Consider the following 21138-nt stretch of genomic DNA (forward strand, 5'->3'; position numbering starts at 1 on the left):
ACAATATGGATTGTTGATCATGATGATGAATCATAAAGGTGGAAGAAACAATCATGAAAAATGAGCACCAGCGTTTGGCATTTGCATGTACGATCTTAGCAAGATCCGCGAAAGAATTAAAAAGAGTGAAGAAGAAACTTATTGAAGAAGCACTGAAATTCGGATTGAAGCTGAATGAATATAAAACCAAATATGTATATGGTCATGGGAGAGACAGAAGAAAACAACAGAAAGATTTTAGTGTGAGGTCTGTAAGTGGTAAAATAGTTTTAAAAGGGTGCACAATTTGAATACCTGAGTGTAGTATTCGATCAAAATGGAAAAGAGAAATGGGAGCTCAATGCCAGAATAGCAAAAGGGAATAGAAAATTAGACAGTTTAAGAGCCCCAATGAATTTAAAATACGTTTCTAGACAATGCAAAATTCGAATGTATAAAACAGTAAATTAGACTCAGAGTTATATGCCTGCGAGGCATGAGGCATGGACATTAAATAAGAAGGAAGAGGATACTCTGGAAAGACGGGAAAGAAGAATATTGAGATGCGTATTCGGAGAAAGGAAACCAGAAGACGTGTGGAAGAGAAGAACCAACAACGAATTAATGGCTTTGTACAAAGAACCTACCATCACTAGCTTCGTCAAGTCGAAAATGATCAGACGGTTAGGCCATGTAGAAAGAATGGCAGCCAACATAATGCCTAAACTAGTTATGGCCAGAAAACTAATCGGTCTCAAAATAAGAGGTAGAGCCAGAACGAGATGGATTAATAGAGTAGAGAAGGACCTCAAACACGCGAAGGTGAGGGACTGGAAAAGAACAGCACAAAACAGAACCGAATAGAAAAATATTCATCATCTCCTTCACAGTAATTAAGAATATTTTGTATATATGCACTTCTTCTTCTTCAAATGCAAATCCACTAATGGATGTTAGCGATCACATTTTCCATTAACTCTCTGTTTCTTGCAATGTGTACCAGAGATTGTATGTCGTTAATCCCTGTCCATTGGCTTATGTTTCGGAGCCAGGACATTTTCTTGCATCCTATTCCTCTCTTGCCTTCAATTTTACCCTCGTTTATAAGTTGAAGGAACTGATATTTTTCGTTTCGCATGATGTGACCCAGATATGCCGTTTTCCTTTTCTTGATAATTCCAAAAAGTTGGTGTTCTTGGTTGATTCTCTTAAGGACATCTACATTTGTGAATTTCGCCGTCCATGGTATCTTTAGTATACGTCGATAAAGCCACATTTCGAAGGCTTCTAATCTGATAATATCCCTCGTTTTGAGTTTCCACATGTACTTAAGTTTGAGTTTTGTTTTAAATAATTAGTTAATCTTATGATTGTATTTTATAAAAATGACCTGGCTTATTGTACGTATCAATAAGTATGTTTTGAACGTATAGCGCTTAAATAATGACATCAAATTGAATGATACACATATCCGTCCGCTCTCCCTGTACGTGATATCTAAGTCATATTTATATTGGACATATATTATTATTCTCGGTAAAATATTAAAAATGTTTCCAAGCTAGCAGCGTCAGTGTGCCGCTCGTAAATTATAAATAAAATTGATATTTCTCTGGGCTGTACCATCCCCACGATCGCGGGGTTATCAACGCTTCAACGCCAACCAGCAGCCAGCAGAAGCGCTGTTTCAAATAAAAAATATAAATACTGAATGAATACTAGTGATGTAAACAAAGTAGGTACCCGTTACAAAGTAACGGTTATTTATCCAATGGCCAATGGACCGATTCCTCGTTGTTAGAAACACTCGTTCCTTTTGGTATAGAACAAAACTTTTGGTACAGAAGAATACAGGGGAAAGACAAGGAATGTCGCGTTTTTATGAATTTAGGCTTTTCTCACCATATGGTAGCAAAAACTGAAGACTATCGACTGGGTTATCGATTCAGGACAATAACCAGGAAGGTCAGGTCTATATCAAGTTTCCAAAAATTTGTATATAGGCAAAGAACGAGGAAAGTCCATGAGCTACTGAACAACGTCTCTGTCACTGAATATATCACCAAGTCAGGGTACCTATCTAAAACTGATCAAATCGACCAAAAAGGCCTTCTATCAAAATCGTATGGGAAGCTCTGAAAGTGTTGCAAAAGAAACTTGGTCCATAATAAACGTTCTTCGAAATAAAACTCACAGCTCAAACATTTTCCCTTCCTAACCTTGAAAATCTAAATGAATACTTTGTTAATTTGAGTAAAAATATAACATCAACTATTCTGCCACAACAAGATCCCATTTTCTATCTCCCTAATTCAGGAAAAGTCTCGAATTTATTCTTTATAAGACCAGTTGATAAGTCAGAACTGACCCAAACAATCAATCAGATCAAAAGCAAATCTTCCTGTAGTCATCATCATCATCAGTAGCTGGACAACCCTTTTTGGGTCCTGGCTTGTTCTAGGATTTTCCGCCATTCTGTTCTGTTCCTTGCTTTGTTCTTCCAGTGGGTAATCTCAAGTGTTTTCAGATCTTGTTCCACTTGTTCCATGTATCTAAGTTTGGCCTTCTCCCTACTGGTGTTTGCTTCATTAGATGTTTTGGTGTTTCGGTCTCCAACATTCGTTCAACATGGCCCATCCAGCGCAGACGTGCGATCTTTATGGATGTTATGACGTCGGGTTCGTTGTATGCTGCGTATAGTTCAAAATTATATCTTCTGCGCCATACGTCATTTTCTTTCACCCCCTTATATATGTGTCTAAGGATGTTTCGTTCAAACGTACCTATAAGTTCTCATCGCTTTTCGACAGTGTCCATGTCTCTGATCCATATATAAGGACCGGTTTTATCAGGGTTTTGTATATTTAATCTTCCTGTAGTACTGACGGACTATCCATAAAAATTTTCTCAAATCTCCCAGAAAATGTTTTAGATGTCCTCGTCTCACTAATTAATGATTCTTTTGAAAAAGGTAAATTTCCAGAGTGCCCAAAGACAGCCATCGATATTCCTCTTCATAAGGGTGGTGAAAAATCTAATTCCTGCAATTATAGACCTATTTCATTGTTACCGGTGCTCTCCAAAATTATTGAGAGACTCGTAAAAGCCCCTTATACCCTTTCTCGTTGAAAATATTATTTTATCACAAAATCAGTTCAGTTTTTTAATAAATGTACCACTGATGCCATGTTTTCTGTACTATATGGAGTTAATCAAGCAGTGAACAATAATCTTTTGTAAATCTTGTGCAAATCATGACATTTTGATAAAAAACTAAATTTCTACGGAATTCGACGCATTTCTTTGAATTGGTTCCAATCTTAGTGGATAATAGAAAACAACTGGTTAGAGCAAATGATACAGACTCTAGTCTCAAAAACATTGTATGTGGGGTATTACAAGGTTCAGTCTTGGGGCCTCTACTTTTCCTTATCTTTATTAATGACATCACTAATTTGAAAATCGATGGAAAATTTTTTCTGTTGATGATGCCAGTATTACCTGGAGCAACTCAACCGAGGTATTCAAGTCTCTGTTTCTTAATTGTGAAAGAGATTTCCTCTTGTTTTTCCATTCGGCGCAATACCTCTACGTTGGTGGTGTGAGTCGTCCAGGATATTTTGAGGATACGTCGGTACACCCACATTTCGAATGCCTCCTGCTTTCTCATTAATGTTTCAGTTATTGTCCAGGCCTCTGCGCCATACAGCAAGACTGGAAATACATAGCATTTTAGCAGCCGTATTTTTAATGGGACAGATCTGTCTCAATGGGTGAATATATTTCTCATGTTGTTAAAATGTTGCTCTGGCCTGTTCAATTCTAGATCTTATTTCGGTTGCTTGATGCCATTTTGAGTTGACGACTGTTCCAAGGTATATATACGAGTCAACGTATTAAATTAATTGGTTTTTTATTTTCAATTGTCTAGCGAGTTTTTGAGTGTTGCTGACCAGCATCTATTTTGTTTAATTTATGTTGAGGTTAAGTCCTCTTTAGTCTTTCCTCACTCGCTCTGTGTACCCTGTCCATAAGATGCTGAAGTTCATCAGTACCTACTACTGGCAAGTACTTCTGTATCGTCTGCATATCGGATATTATTTGTCAATTCTCCATTGATTTTTATGCCTTCGTTTGTTTCATCCAGTGCTTTTTTAAAAATATTTATAAATTAAAAAAATATAAAGTATCGGGTATTGATATTTGAAGTAACGAATCATTAAAAGTATGAAAAATTTACATCTCTGATGAATACTCACCAAAGTCCATTGTTGTGTAGTTGACGTTGGGACGATGCGTCGCTTTATTATGTTTATCAGACCTGGACCTGACTAGAAAGAGTCATTTGAGCTTCCTTCTTTCCTTGACGGATACTGGAGCTGAAACAACAATAGAATTGAAGATTAGAATATTAAGTAGCTATAGCTGGCTGATATAAACGTATAATGCTAATAGGTGCCGGATGAATATACTTCGACTGACGATACAGGGTCGTATAAAACTAACCTCTCACAAAAAATGTATCTTTCTGTACGTATTGTATTCATGTAAGCAACACCCTTTCTACACTTCTTCAAGAAATTAACGCACCACCTTAAAAATGGGTCATTTTGATGTCTCGAATTTAATAAAAACCTGTTGTCCGATTGAGGTGATTTTTTTTAAATATGTTATAGCCTTATTCTTTAACAATATCGCTGTAATAATATTGTTGCCAGACAGGTAAACTGTCATTGTTAGTACTGAAATTACATCCCCCTTTAGCCTCATATTTTCTTAATATTCTGTTTTTTTATTCAATCGCTTATGCTGGATAATAAAAAGTTAGGTACTTTAACAACTAGCCGTATTTTTCATCAAAACAGGGTATTTTTATATAAGTATGGTAAACTTTAAGAGGTCATTTTTGCATAAAAAATAATGAAAGTTTGCTTTATAAACATTATCATTCTCTTTGCCTTATCCCTATGCGGGGTCGGCTTCCCTAATTGCATTTCTCCACGCAATTCTATCTTGGGTCATATCAATGCTAATCCCCTTTACCAACATGTCCTGCCTTATCGTCTCCCCTCAGGTCTTCTTTATTATTCCTCCCCTACTCCTTCCAGGAATCTGCACTTCATATATTCTTCGTATTGGGTGATTAACGTCTCGACGTTGAACATGACCAAACCATCTTAACCTAAGCTCTCTCATTTTGGCATCAATTGGTGCCACACCTAGACTTCCCCTAATGTACTCATTTTTAATTTTATCCTTTCTTGTCACTCCACTCATTCATCTAAGCATTCTCATTTCCGCCATATGCATTCGTTGTTCCTCTTTCTTTTTCACTGCCCAACATTCAGTTCCGTACATCATAGCCGGTCTTATGGCTGTTTTATAGAATTTTCCCTTCAGCTTCATTGGAATTTTTTTGTCACACAACACACCACTCGCTTCCATCCAGCCCTAATTCTATTGCATGCATCTCCATCTATTTCTCCATTACTCTGTAATACCGATCCTAAGTACTTAAACGATTGCTTTTCACAATCATTTCACAATTTCGCCATCTAAAGATATCATTTTATTTGTAGTAACTCCATCTTTAAATCAACATTCCAAATACTCTGTTTTTGTCCTACCAAGTTTTAAACATTTTTCCTCCAGAGCTTGTCTCCACTGTTCCAGTTTTTATTCTAAGTCTCTTTCACTATTTCCTATTAACACTACATTATCAGCATACATTAGGCACCATGGAATGCTACACTGTAGTTTCGCTGTTATCTGGTACAAAACTAATGAGAATAAATAAGGACTAAGCACCGAGCCTTGGTGCAACCCTACTTTCACCTGAAATTTATCAGTCTCTCCCACACCTGTCCTAACACTAGTCGTTACTCCCTCATACATATCTCTCACAATCTTTACATATTCGCCAGGGACTCCTTTCTTATCGAGTGCCCACAGAATCTCTCGAGGAACTCTATCATATGCTTTCTCAAGATCAATGAATACCATATGAGCGTTGGTCTCCTTATTCCTGTATTTTTCCATCAGTTGCCTTACAATGAAAATTGCATCTATTGTTGATCTGCCCAGCATAAAGCCAAATTTGTTATCGGATATTTCGGTTTCTCCACGTATCCGTCTATCAATTATTACTCTCTCCCATATTTTCATGGTGTGGCTAAGTAATTTTATAGTCCTGTAGTTTGTACATTGTTGTATGTCTCCCTTGTTTTTGTAGACAGGTACTAATATACTGCTTCTCCATTCGTCTGGCATTTGTCCAACTTCCATAATTCTATTAAATAGACCTGCTAGCCAACTTATTACTGCCTCTCCCAATGCTCTCCATACTTCCTCAGGAATATCATCTGGTCCGCATAGTTTGCAAATACTTTGTTTCCGAGATAGGAGGTGTTGAGATTTTTCTTACAAACTGACGATTTATTTATTGTTTTAAATCCGGTTGAAACATGCAAATGAAATTTGGTGGGTTTTAAGAGGTAGTTATTGTGAATTTTTTGACATACAACTAGGAATTAAGGGTCATATTACCCGTATGCGCGCCAATGGTGAATATTAAACTCCTAATTGTATATCAAAAAATGCGCAATAACTAGATACCTCTTAAAACCCACTAAATTTCATTTGCATATAATAACCGGTTTTAGAGCAATAAATAAATCGTCAGTTTGTAAGAACAATTTCAAAACCCCCTATCTCAGAAACGAAGCATTTGCGGATATACGTTTATAAAGCAAACTGTCATTATTTTTTCATGCAGAATTACCCCTTAAGTTTGCCATACTTATTTAAAAACACCCTGTATTGACGAAAAACAAAGCTTATTAGTACCATTACTTGTTGCTTATTATCCAACATAAGCGAATGGATCAAAAAACAGAATGTTAAGAAAACATGTTGGGTTTTAATTTCAGTATTTTATAAATGCTAGAGTTTTCCACAGAGTCACGCGAACTTTGCGAAAAAATCACAGGTTGATTGGTGTTACAAAGGATTTTTCATTAAATTTTTGTGATTGATGGTATACCTACAGTCAGCTACAGGAAAAATTCTTTCTTTCCTTTGTGGATTTAGAATATTTCTAGTGAAAACAAAAAGTCTTATTTAACGTTATTTCAGAAATAATATTATTTTCGGCGGTCTTGAAAGAAATGCGAGAAGGTATAAAAAAATTGAGTGAACGTAAATATGTAGCCCATTTTGTAATTTGTTTAATGGTTTCGTAGAGAATAATAATACGAGTATGTCCTTTGATCTTCTTTGAAAAATGTAAAATTTCAATTGAATTTGTTCCAGCGTCGCGCGTCGTCATATTATTTTTGCCACCTTGTTTTCAAGTAATAGATTTTATTCATCTTTATACTTTTTGGTTGTTATCAAAAATGTCAACATTCTGGAATTAACTATAGGCCTGGATCCCGCGTCCCAAAAAAAGTTGATAATAACAAGCTGAGAATTTGTTAATAGCTTAACGGCTTTATTTGTTAATAGCTTTGATGTTTGGGAACACTGGAACAGAGGAAGTTTTTAATTGTGGAACGTAATTTTAATTGTGAAACGTGGTAATCCTGATAAGTTTATGATTGTGAAAACTAGCAGGTTGTTTTTAAGTTTATTCAATAGCAAACTTTATATAATAAGTATGTATATGAAAAAATGTTTGTCCGACAAATATGTTGGGCATTTTAATAAGTCCACATAGAACATGTCAAATGATGGGGATTATATTGGTGGTAAATAGCAGTCTGATTTTTGCATGAGAGTTTAATGAAAGGGTAACAAATCAATTGGAAGTTCTGTCCCACAAAATAAATGGGACGTTTTCGTAATCTGACATTCGAGACCTATAACCTGTTCCACAATTAAAACTTCCCCTAGTCCAGTGTTCCCGTATATCAAAGTTTGTCCGACTAGACACCGTTCAACGATTAACAAATTTTTAGCTTGCTATTAATAAGCTTTTTTTGATCCAGGCCTATATACTTAATGTAAATTTACCAATTTAAACAAAATAAAAACATATTGACTGCTAAGTAATATAAAATCGAGCACTGTAGTCAGTGTCAGTAGTCGATTTCAATATTTATGGCTTATTTTTAAAAACGGTCTTTTATAGCTGGAATTTGTATATCTCTAGGGATATTTATGTCAGGAGCATGGAGCATGGTGCATCGCAGATGTTCAACACGCTTCAAAGAAATGCCCCTTTCATCTTCAGGTTCGGATTCCTACTCAAACGATTTATTAGACAAGAAGACTTTTTTAAATATGTAAAAAACTAGTTTCAGTTTCAATAAGTGACAAATGAGTTATTTTTTGCCAGAATTTTGAGATTTAACTCTATGGAATTTGTTTATTAAGAATATTTACATTAATCACGATGATAATGGATCAGATTATCAGATGGTACCAAAATGGACGAGTTCTATGCTCAATTAAAAGACACACTAGATATAATAATTAGAGAAACAAATCAAAGAGTTCTAATAACAGGAGACTGAAACGCTAAGATAGGAAATGATATAAATAAAGGACAGATATGCATGGGAGAATATATAGAAATGGAAAAGAGAAATGGAGATAGAATGATCCAATTCTGTTTTGTCAATAATATGAAAATAGCAAACGGATGAGAACTACAAATAACTCAAAGATATACCTACCTTCATAGCTGAAGGAAAAAGAGCATCATTTATATAACATATTCACAAGAGCTAGAAACGACGACAAAAAAAGAGTATTACAGTATAGCGAGATAAATAAAACCAAAATAAATTAAACAAAATAAGGGATACCTACCAAAATAAAATAAATAAGATATACTAAAAAAATACGAAAAGATTAAAAAAGAGGGCCCACTATTCGATAAAAAATAAAGGGAGTAGTAATATACGAATCAGTTAAAGAATCCTGTGGAATTAAGAAAATAATGAAAAACCAAAAACGAACAAGATGGTGAACAAACCAGGTAAAAGTCGCTATCACTGATAAAAGAGAATCATGGAAAAGATCCGTGCAAACAAAGGATCCAAGGAACAAAAAAATATCTAACGATATAAATAAAATTTTCGAGAAAGCGCCTATCTTGACGCACTGTGGTACGCCTCAGTTGACCAATTGGCCTTCTTCATGTTCCTGTACCTTCATTTGTCCACACACGACACCCACGCATAACCATCATATTGCCGTACAATTAACACGACGGCCAATTTCGCGAAATGTCAAACCCATATCTCTATAGGCAACACAACAATTATTCTACTCCTGTCAAAATCGCTAACATGATGGTAATTTTGGTGTCTTCGAACTTGAGATATTTTTTACACTGAATACAATATTATACTGATGAATAATAACTAAAAATTTCTGTACCAATAGGTTTTTATAAATCGGTCTCTTCAGAAAAAAATTTAAAGACAAAACTTTATTTTTACAAAAAGGATAAAAGATAAAACGTTGATAATATGGTTATCATAGCATGCCTTAAAAAATATAGTCATTCTGTTGCCAAAAAATTGTGTTCAATTTCTTCTGGGTGTAACACTTCTAATGTCACTGACATATTTGAAAAGTCTTGAACCAATGGTATTGAACCTTTCGATACGGCTGGAATTCAAAATATCGTAATCTAAAATTGAACTTACGGCAATATCGATTCAAAACTTATTTTTAGATACGTTTACTGCGAAATGTTTTCAGTTTTTTTTGTTTCGTTTGTTTAAAAACACATAACCGCCTATTAACATCGTCTTGAGGCGACTATTTTTAGTTGAAGTGCCTAAAAGCTGCAACGGGTAGTGGATTGTGTTACCTCAGGATAATGACTGTGTACTAGAACAAGCATCAATAAATACTCATTATTATACATCAGTCTTGTACAGAAAACACGAAGAGTCGAATTTTTTTGATGTTAAATATCTATGTTGTGCAAGATGATGAAAAGGTATATCTGAAGAACTTTTATAGGAAATATTTTAAGTCTTCTTCTTCTCATATCCTTTTTCTCTCTATCTCCTTCTCTCCTTTTTGGCCATCATTTTCATTTTTCATTGGTATTATTTTTGAAGATATTCTTCTTTACCGGCGAATCGATTGAGGGTAAAATTTGATTGATTCCCGCGCATGCGCACACCGACAGTATGGTATTAGTTGTTATACGGGCTCTGATTGGGTGTTGAAATTTTGAAATGATCTGTCAATAATTGTTCAATATGGAGGTTATCGGTAAACAAAAATATTGTATAATATTAGTTTTTATTGATGTGTGGACAGAAATAAAATCAAATTTATAATTATAGTGACTTTTTAAATAGTTTTGAAAAGCCGCAGGTACGTAATTCTAAATGTTTCAGTTGGAAATACCTAATAGTTTCAATACCTATCTATTTGGAAAATGTAAACAAAATAATGTAGTTACCTATTAGTAGGCAATGCTTTAATTTACATAATCTGATTACGAACAAACTTTCTACAAATCTTCATCTCATTATATCGTTTTCTTACTCTATATTTTGTTGTATTTTATTTCGACAAAAATCAAACTAATAATTTTATTAAATTCATATAAATTTATGGTGTAAACGTTTAGTTTGTGTATATTCCCACATGACGTATACGAGAGTTTGGTGCAGTTTGAAATGGCGTCAACTTTCGTACGGCGCGGTAGACGTGAAGTGGGTTCAAGCCCCAAGCAAGTTATTATTTTTTATTTTTTTTATAGATTTTATGATTGTAAGTATATTATTATATAATTTTTGAAGATATTCTTCTTTTTTGAAAGTGGTAGATAAGAAAGTTAGTTTGATTTTTAAATAAAATAAGTACAAATAACCTTTTAAGTATATTTACTTCGTTTAAATTACCTATTATATAATAGAAGAATATCTTCTTACGTGCGTACAAAGTACAAACACATTCTTTTTTTATTATTTTTTTCTGCTAGTACATCATCTGCGTAGAGTAAACTCTGTAATTTTACTGTTTGCACGTTCCTGTATCCATTTATTCTGACTAGGTTGTTACAGATATTTCCAAATTTTCTTCTGACACTCGAATCAAAAGCTGCCTTTAGGTCGATAAAGTATAATTCTTCTTGTCCTATTTTTCTTCTATTATATTTCTTAATTGTTATTTGTCTGCCTATCTGGCCTAAATATATATTTTTTATAACTAGCTTGGTCTAGCTAGGCATATTGCTCCGTAGTTTTTCCCTTTTTTATGTATTATTATGATTAAATTATTTTTCGATTCATCGGGCATCTTTTGATTTTTCTTTTTTGATACTTCTTTGCAAATTATCCACAGCCATTGCTCTCCTTTTCTTCCTAGATACTTTATCATTTCTGGAGCAATTATGTCCTCCTCCCCACGTGCTTTTCCTGTTTGATTATATTTAAGCCTTCGTCCATTTCCTGTCTTGTTATCTCCGGTAAGTTTTCCACTAATTCGTCTTCGTCTAAGTATTCTTCTGCCAGTAGTTATCCCCAAATATCTCTGTATATTGTTTTTTCAAATTTCTAATATGTATTTCTTTTTTCTCCGTTTTTAGTTGATTGTTTTTGGGTTTTTATTGCACTTATTTCTTGTCTTTTGTTGCCTTTTGACCTTTTTATACGAGTCCAGAATTGTCTGTTATTTAGTTTATATCCTTCGTTCAAGCAACCTTTAAATTTTCCCAGCTTTCTCTTTTTGCCATTTTGACTGCCGTTTTAGCTATGTTTACCTTTGTATTATATTTCTTCTTGTAGCATTCTATAAATGTTTGGATGGTACTTCTTTCAGACTGGTTTTCTTTTCCTTTTGTAATGTTTTTATTTATTCACTCCACCATTCTGTCCTGTTAAAATGTTTGTTATTTTTTTTATTTCGCATACTTCTTTTGTCTTATGGGTTATTGTGCTTTTGAATAATTTCCACTTTTCTTCGAGATCTCTTTGGATTTCTTCACTTTCTAATTGTTGGAACTCTTCGTTTGTTTCGTGTTAGTATTTTTCTCGTATTTCTTTGTTCCTTACTTTTATGTTGCTAGATTTCCATACAGAGTGTTATCTTTTTGTCTTCCTTCACTAATATGCATTCCGATATGATTAGCCTATTCTGTGGTCCCATTTCTGCTTCTCTTCTCCAATTTATAAGTTCTTGGTTTCATGTTTTCTCAATATTTATGTATTCTAATTCGTTGCTACTGTATTCCTCTCCATTAATGTATAATCTATTGTATCTCAAGTGTGCTTTGTATCTTTTTGCTCTAGGAAGCTTGAGATGATCCACCCGTTTTTTTCCTTTGTTCCTATGTGTCTTTTGAGAAGTCCTCATTGATGAAATCTTTCTACCTTCTTACTAAATTCATTCATTTCTATTATAACTGGTCTTTCTTTTTCAAATTTGGTTTAAATTTTTCAAAAGTCAAATATTTCTTATATTTTCTAAACAACACAAAAACTTGGTTCAATGGAATTTGTAACTCCTCCTGGGATTAGTTTATAGGCATATCAAGTAGCTTACAAACTACCACAAGCTCGGACAACAGAGATAGGTTGAGCAACAAGCCGACGGACGATCCTGGGATACATACCCTGGGATAAGGACTGAAAACCGAAGAAGAACAATGCAAAGGAAATGATTAATGAATATTGGCGAATGGAACGTACAGGCAATATCCAAAACAATAAATGAGAGTAACAGAACCAAAACCAAAAAAGGGCAAGGTTCAGAAAACCAGGACTTCTCAAACAGACGCGAAAAAAGGGAGGATACTATTAGAATAGATACAAAATGATGTAAGAATATAAATTCGCGAGGCAATATCTCAAAGAGTAATTAAGATGAATTTGTAAATATTTAGAATCAAAATTCCAGTATTCGGAATTTATAAATAACGAAATAATTAAAATAGGGACTTATCAATAGAAACTCTGTTCCAAAGGTATTCCATATTACAAAAGAACGAAGAAGCTAGTGGTTTTCTTTAAGCAGTCCTGACTTTTCCAAAAATAATCCAAACCTTTTGCAATAATTAGTCAGGCAAATTATGATTTAAATCACTGTTAATTCTGTTAACGCTGTCTAATTTTAAGTGTGAAGAATTTCGCCTTCGAGATGATTCATCGAAAAATTGTGACACTGAAGGAGCAGAACAGATAATGACGCCTTTATGTCTATCCTGAAATAATTAGTATAAACCATGAAACGGCTGGTGAAATTTAGGTATGCTGCCAACAAGAAAAAGTCCATTGACCAAGAAATTATTTTGAAATATGTATTTTCTTTGGTGTCTTTGGTTTATTATTAGATAAGCGATGTTTTGGAAGACGATCTATATTAATACATCTGATAAACCTGAAAAGAAACACCTTCTTAAAGATGCGACAGTTACTCACTAACCGTAATCTTGATCTGTCTCTACAATACCACATGATAAAGTGCAATGTATATAGTGCACTATTACACGGCATGGAAGCTTGGACGTTAACAGTTAGCTCGTTACGAAGTTTAGAAAAATTTGAGATGTGGGTATTTAGTCGTATGCTGAAAATTTCATGGACCGACCGCGTTAGAAATCAAGAAGTTTTAAGGTGTATCGGTGTATGAATAGAGAACGTGAACTCATACGAGATTGTCAAGAAACTAAAAACATCTCATCTTAGATACATATTTAGACAAAGGTATAATTTCCTTCAGCTTATTATAGAAGTGAAAATGGAAGGCAGACTCGGCTCGGGTAGACAGCAAACGACCTGGCTGCGCAACATCAAATAATGGACAGGATTAGACTTTCAAAGTTTAATAAGAAAAGCCCAAAATAGAGAAGACTTTGCAGAAGTCATCGCCAACCTTCGCTAAAAAGACGGCACCTAAAGAAGAAGAAAGATAAAGCTGTAAGCTAATCATGGCCTTGATAAAATATATGATGTGGTACTCAGAGAGGTTTTTCTGGTGGGTACTCATTAAGACGTTCTTATGTATTCTTATTAGTGTTGTATCAAGTAACCGAGTAATTTCATTGTTTAATGTATTCTGATGAAGTGGTGTATGCTGGTGACGTGACCTGGGTTAAAGGTCTGCCTGTAGATATAGAGGTTTGCTACGAGTATATCCAATAAGTAGTCCCTGACCAAACAGCGCGATACAGGAGGGTGTAATGGGTATACCTTAGGAAAGTATATCTTCAAACTCTTCACTCAGATCTTCGGTAATAAGTACTATATCGTCGGCAAAACGCAGATGATTGAGCGTTTCCCCATCTATTTTATTCCTCTATTGTCCCACTTTAGCATTTTAAGGGCGTATTCGAGGACCGTTATAAATAATTTAGGTGAGAGAGTGTCGCCCTATGTCACACCTCGCTTATTATGACTTACCCCGTATATAGATAAATTAGGGAAATAATTAAGAAGATGTCCTTAGATTAAATCAGAGTTAAATGCGGTACATTTGATTGTAATCCTTAGTAATATCTGCATTAATTCAACCTACTTATGAAATGTGAACCAAATTGTTTCAATAGAATGATTGTTTAATGACAATATAAATTATGGTACGCAAAGGGAGTAGGTATAAAGTTTGACAAGACGTTTTCTTGAGTTTCGTCGTTGTCTATCGCTGTAAAATGACAGCCTTGAAAAAAATATGCAAATATTAGTAAACAATTTCAGTATATTAATAAAAACATAAGAATCTATGTAACAAAAGGTTACATTTTTGTTTCTTAATGTCAGGTTCCAGAGAACGAAGAGAAATGTATTACAGATATGGCAGATGAACCCTACCAGATGTGTCTCCCTATCAGAAAAGTAAAAATTACCGAAATCGAAGAAGTAATCAAAAACCTAAATACAAAAAAAATTCTGGATACGACCTTAGAACAGGACTAATACTTAAAGAACTGTCCTAAGATCGTACTACTTTCCCTCCCAATGGAAGTTAACTCAAATCATCCTAATCCATAAACCCAACAAAGACTCAACCCAACCTTCATCCTATTGCCCTATTAGCCTACTGCCTTTATCCTCCAAAGTATTTGAAAGGCTTCTCTTGAAAAGAATAGACACTTAATACAGAGGAAAAGCTAAAATATGTACCACATTATCAATTCGGTTTTCGACAACAACACGGCACAATCGAACAGATTGATAGGGTAGTCAAAACCGCAAGAGATGCTCTAGAGAACAAGAATTATTGTAAAGCAATATATCTGTATGAACCATATTTAAAGTCACCTATAAAATATGGTTCAAACTGTGGAGAGTAAAAGTTAATAGTTCCAAGTTAACACACATTACATTTAAGTACACTAAAGAAGGGGATCAATCCAGCTGTAACCTTTAACAACACTCCACTGTCAATAAAAAGTGACGTCAAATACTTGGGGATTTATCTAGACAGCGGCCTAACATAGCATAAGCATATTTGGAACGAAAGACTGCAACTGGGACTCGTCTATAGTAAGATGTATGTACTGGTTTATGAATCAAAAATCACGCCAAGTCTAGACAACAAACTGCTTATCTACAAATGTGAAATACTGAATTCTATCTGGACGTATGACATCCAAATTGAAACAAGCCTACACAAGATTCAGCGCTTTCAATCAAAAGTTCTAAAGCAAATATGCAAAGCTCCTTGGTACATTTCCAACAATAATATCATAAGGATCTCCAAGTCGAAAACGGTCAAAGTAGAAATTATTTATCTGTGCTTCAAGTACCACAATACACGGCAGGTTCACCCAAACATATTGGTCACCAATCTCCTGACACCCCTACAGAAGAGAAGACTAAAAAGAGCAGACACTCTTGTCCACAACACTAGAAACTAATTGATTATTTTAATTATTATTGTACTCTTTAAATTAATTCAATTAATTAATACCCAACTAAATTAACTAAATTATTATTGTACTTTTATAGGTATTCACCACTGGGTGGGTTAGGTATTCACCACTGGGTGGGTGAATACTGGCTATGTCACATTTTTAAATGTATTGTTTATTGTTTTTTGTAAAACAGATCGCAATAAAATGGATGTCAAACAAAAAAAAATGTCCTTTACACTCTAAATAAATTTCTTTTACCAATAAAAAAGTTTCCCAGACATAAAAAACAATACTTGTTTTGATTGTCCTCATTAGTAGTGAAGAATCATATCAAAGTTTCGAGTAATCCAAATAGCTATCAATGCATGTCTTTTGTATACAGTATTTTCGGTCAATGTGTCTTGATGTCTCTCACTCAAGAAGTACTTGCTATTCCAGACCACAGCATTTTAACTGACGTCATAACCCAATGTATTCAACGACAATATACGAAATAAAAATAAAAATATATCTACATGATAAACGTACAAATGGTGTTCATTTTTCACATTTTATCCTCACTGGCCGATAATATATTCAAACTTTGATTTTGATGGATTCGACGGTTACTTTTGGAAGTTGTCATTCAGAATTATATCTGTATTTTTTAATTTAATTATTTACATAGATTTTAATAAAGATAGCTTAACGCCTTTATTTGGAATACGAAGAATATGATACTGTTCGTTAAAAGAATGATTATGATCTAGAAGGTAAAGTGCGCACGTAGAATATGTTTTTCTATTATGAAAGCTCTTTTGTGTTCTACTATGCGTTTGTCAAAGGTTCTGCCAGTTTGACCAATGTAAGTTTTTGGACAGTCACCACATGCCAGTTTCTATACACCACTTAATTGCTTTTTGTTTTGGCTCTTATCGCTCTTAATGTATTTGTCCTTCGTATCTTAATGTAATGTACGTTGTTGTTAGTTCTGAAAGCTGATGTTATTCCTTTCTTTTTTATGTGTTTGGCAATTTTTGTTGATATTTGGCCTGTATATTGTGATAGAGCTAGTTTTTTTCTGCGGTAGTGGGAAGACAAATTTCAGAGCTTTCTTATGTAGTTTTTGGTTTACAATTTTGTTAATTATTTGTTCGTTGTACCCATTGTTAATTGCTACTTGTTTTGATGTTCAGTTCCATCTCGAAGTTATTTTTATGGCATGGGGATTTTTCTCAATCTCCGAAATATGCTATGGTAGGCTGCTAATTTATGTTGTATAGGATGGAATGATGAATTGCGTATGGTTGTGTCAGTATGGGTAGTTTTATGAAATAGATAGGTTTATTTAAAAATTACTACACTACAAAACAAACATGAGTTCTCTGTATTTCGTTTATGAACCATGGACTCTTGGATTGGTCCATTATGGGCCATTCAAAATTTTTAGAGGAACCATTACCTAACAATAATTGGAAAAAGAAAGAGCTCTCTTAAATTGGTTAATAAGCAATATTCAATAGAGTTCAATAGAAGTCTGACAAACATACTAGAAAGGCTGAAAGAAAAGTGTACCATATATGGTATTAAAATGAACATCATAAAACATCCAAAAGACAACGAGACACTCCGTATTAATAATATCCAGATAGAAAGAGTAGATAAATACAAATATCTAGGAACATTGGTTAGTCAAAACGCAGAACAAACATAAGAGATTAAGCCGTATAGATATAGCAAAGGCAAAATTTGTGAAAATGAAACATCTATTATGTAGTAAAGACCTAAAAATGGATATAAGAATAAGGTTGTTGCGCTGTTACGTTTTTACAACTTTGCTCTACGGATCTGAGACCTGGACATTAAAACATTTAGAGATTAGTAAATTATAAGCTCTTGAGCGTAGGTGTTATCGAAGAATGCTACGAATATCATGGGTAGACAAAATTAGCAAAATTGAAGTCCTTGATAGGGTTAATATGAAGGAAGAAATTATACAGCAAATTAAAAGGTCCTCGTTATAGTATGCTGAGTTTGATTATACAGGTCAAAATAAAAGGTAAAAGAGGTGTAGGAAGAAATCTAAGGGAATGGTTTAGTCTGAGCTCTAATCAACTATTTAGAGCTGCTGTAAGTAAAATAAGAATCGCCATGCTGATATCCAACCTTCTATAGAAGATGGAACCTTAAGAAGAAGAATAGAGTTTCAAACGAATCCTGTTTTAGATGCCTCATTAGAATTTATTCTAGTTACATCTATTAACAAAAGTTGTTGAAAATTTGATCTAATTCAGTAACTATAGCTGGTTTTTTTGCAATATATCGCTCAAAGCAATCTTTCTGTTCCAATGAGCAACTTGGAAATCTTTGATGGAAACAACAAAGCACCAATACACACGCATTAAACATCTAACAGATCCTATTATTACATACAGTCATATAGGATAAAACTTAATTTTGCTTGTACTGTTTGTAATACGACCTCATTATGTATAAATATATATTTAATACTATGCTTAATTAATGATCTGTTATCAAATATGTCTCCTATGGAACCCATAAAGACGTCTAGAAATAAGGCCAGTCGCACACTATTAAAATCTTTTATGAGTTCAAAATCTTTTACACTTTTCACAAAACACATTCGTAGTTTTTTACTATTTTTCGTTCGTTTTAGGCTCGACAAAATTTAGGCTCTGGCCGAGCAGAGCAAAAGTATTATGAAATATGAAAATATTTTTACAGTCTATACAAGACGGAGGTTTATTCTGATATTTTAATTAGAATTCTTGTGTATTTTTAGTTTTCTTACTAATTAAAAAGGAAGTTGTGCTCCTAAATGCTTTAAAACGAGTGCTTATTATAAGTTACTGTATTATACAAACATTATAACTAAAACTTCATGAAAAATAATTTTATTCGTTAGTTTTCCACGTGCTCTATTGTGACACGTGTGATATTTGAAGGTGCATTTTCAGATTCAATAAGTAGAGCTTTTTTAACAGTGATACACAGGGGAACAGAAATCTGTTGTCTTAAATCTGTGACATGTTTTCAATTTACTTTTAAACTCTGGATCTAAAAAAGCTCTATGCCGAGTAAGAACAAATGACGTTAAAACCGTAAACACCAGAAATTACCACAAATGAAGAAGTTAATGTAAGTACACAGGAACTTCGAAAAACACTTAAAAAGCTGAAGAAAATACAATAAAATACCGAAAGAATGGAGAACGAACGAATTAATAATTCTACTATTCAAAAAATGAGATAAGACAGCCAAAAAACTACCATAGAGATATCAACTTGTTAAATAATATGCAAAAACCTGGGAACCTGGACTTCAGAAAATAACGATAAAACAACAAAAATAAGGGTCAGGGCAGAAATAGCAAGAAATGCGTTCGTAAAAATGACAACAATTCTCTGCCATAAAGACCTTAGATTAGAACTGAGAGTAAGAGCTTTGAGATGGTACGTGTTTTGGATACTGCAATTTGAAATTAAAAGCTGGAAATTGAAGCAAGAACACATAAGTAAGCTACAGTCATTTGAAATGTTACAGAAGGATGGAAGGACACAAAAGAAAACGAACACGGAAGTATTGCGAGAAATGAGCAAATAATTCGAAATAATATACAGGGTGTTTCGAATAGATTGGTCATAAATTGTACCACAGATTCTGGGGTCAAAAATAGGTTGATTGGACCTCACTTACCTATATACAATAGTGTACACAAAAAAGTTACAGCCATTTGAAGTTACAAACTGAAAATCGATTTTTTTCATATATCGAAAACTCTTAGAGATTTTTTATTGAAAATGGACATGTGGCATTCTTATAGTAGCAACATCTGAAAAAAAATTAAAGTAAAATTTGTGCACCCCATAATTTTTATGGGGGTTTTGTTCCTTTAAACGCCCCCAAACTTTTGTGTACGTTACAATTAAATTATTATTGTGGCACCATTAGTTAAACAGAATATTTTTAAAACTTTTTGCCTCTCAGTACTTTTTCGATAAGCCAGTGTTTATCGACATATTTTGAATATTTGTCGAATCCACCACATATTTGTATTATGGTTAAATACGATTATTAGTCCAGGGCCCATCTGTTTTGAGATGGACGTTGAGAGGTGACTCAAATTTTTTTGCAGAAATTGCTTGAAAATAACTCAAATAATAATATTTGAGTTATCCTCCCTCTTAAAATGGTCCGGAACATTGTTTAAATAATCAAAATATCAAAAAATGAAGGAAAAACTCGATTTTTTCCTTCGTTTTTTGATTATAACTTTAAAAGTGTTGATTTCCGAGAAAAGTTGTACTGACATAAAAGTTGCGTAATTAAATTTCCTACAATATAGAATTGGTTAAAAATTTTAAAAATAGTCACCCTTGTTGCAAAATAGCAATAATTGCGAAAAAACCATACAAAAACAAGTATTCGCATTTTACGTTTTTCAACCATTTATGCTACACTTAGGACCAACATATTTCACCCAGAAAAACTTTATGATACAGTAAAACAATACTGTAAATTTCATTAAGATCGGTTCAATAGATTTTGTAAAATAAATTTTGCAATCCAGCTTTCGCAAAAAAAATTCATTTGTTTTAAATGTTACAGGACTGAAAATAAAGCAGATAGCAAGTTGAATTTTTTTTTACTTATAGAAATGTACTGTACCTTTCATTTTCAATTTGCAAAATTAAAATCGATTAATTACGACGGCGTCAGAAAATTTTTTAATTTAAAATTAATTTTTGGTGCTACGCGCAGGACAGCGGTGTTCGATCCACACAAGTTGAATTCCACCAAACTTTCTTCCAATCTTTATTTAATATATTATTTTCTTACTCTATATTTTGTTGTATTTTAATATTTTAATTCCACAAAAATCAAACTAATTTGATTATTGTTTGTGAGATATTGTTTAAACAATTGCATATGTTTAAAAATAATAAACTTTTATTCTCTAAGTTAAAATATATGAACAAAGAAAGTTTTTGCTAAAAAAGTGTTATTTCAAAGGATAGAGTATGTGTTTTTATTTTGCAATAAATAAATTTATTTATTTATATCGAAATTTAATAAAAATTAAAATGTATCAATCATTATCCAAGGTTATTGGAATGCCCAATCAGAGCAAACTATCCGCTGTCTTACGCGTAGCACCAATAATTAATGTTTACTTAAAAAAATCCTGACGCCGTGGTAGTTATTCAATTTTAATTTTGCAAATTGCAAATAAAAGGTACAGTACACTTCTATACTCAAAAAAAATTTCAACTTGCTATCTGCTTTATTTTCAGTCCTGTAATATTTTGAAAAAATGAATTTTTTTTGCG

The 21138-nt window shown here is 33.4% G+C and overlaps 1 protein-coding gene across 2 annotated transcripts in view; it reads right to left on the reverse strand.

The window, feature by feature from the left end:
• Positions 1-21138, reverse strand: part of LOC114324884 (phosphoinositide 3-kinase adapter protein 1) — a 118811-nt gene that overhangs the window by 61562 nt on the left and 36111 nt on the right. For both annotated transcript variants that reach the window (XM_028272781.2, XM_028272782.2), the window contains exon 2: positions 4239-4358. In XM_028272781.2, coding sequence (XP_028128582.2) covers positions 4239-4248 — 10 coding nt within the window. In that variant the 5' untranslated portion in view covers positions 4249-4358. The remainder of the gene's footprint in view (positions 1-4238; positions 4359-21138) is intronic.

This window comes from Diabrotica virgifera, chromosome 9 (assembly GCF_917563875.1).
Source record: "Diabrotica virgifera virgifera chromosome 9, PGI_DIABVI_V3a".
Lineage (NCBI taxonomy): Eukaryota > Metazoa > Arthropoda > Insecta > Coleoptera > Chrysomelidae > Diabrotica > Diabrotica virgifera.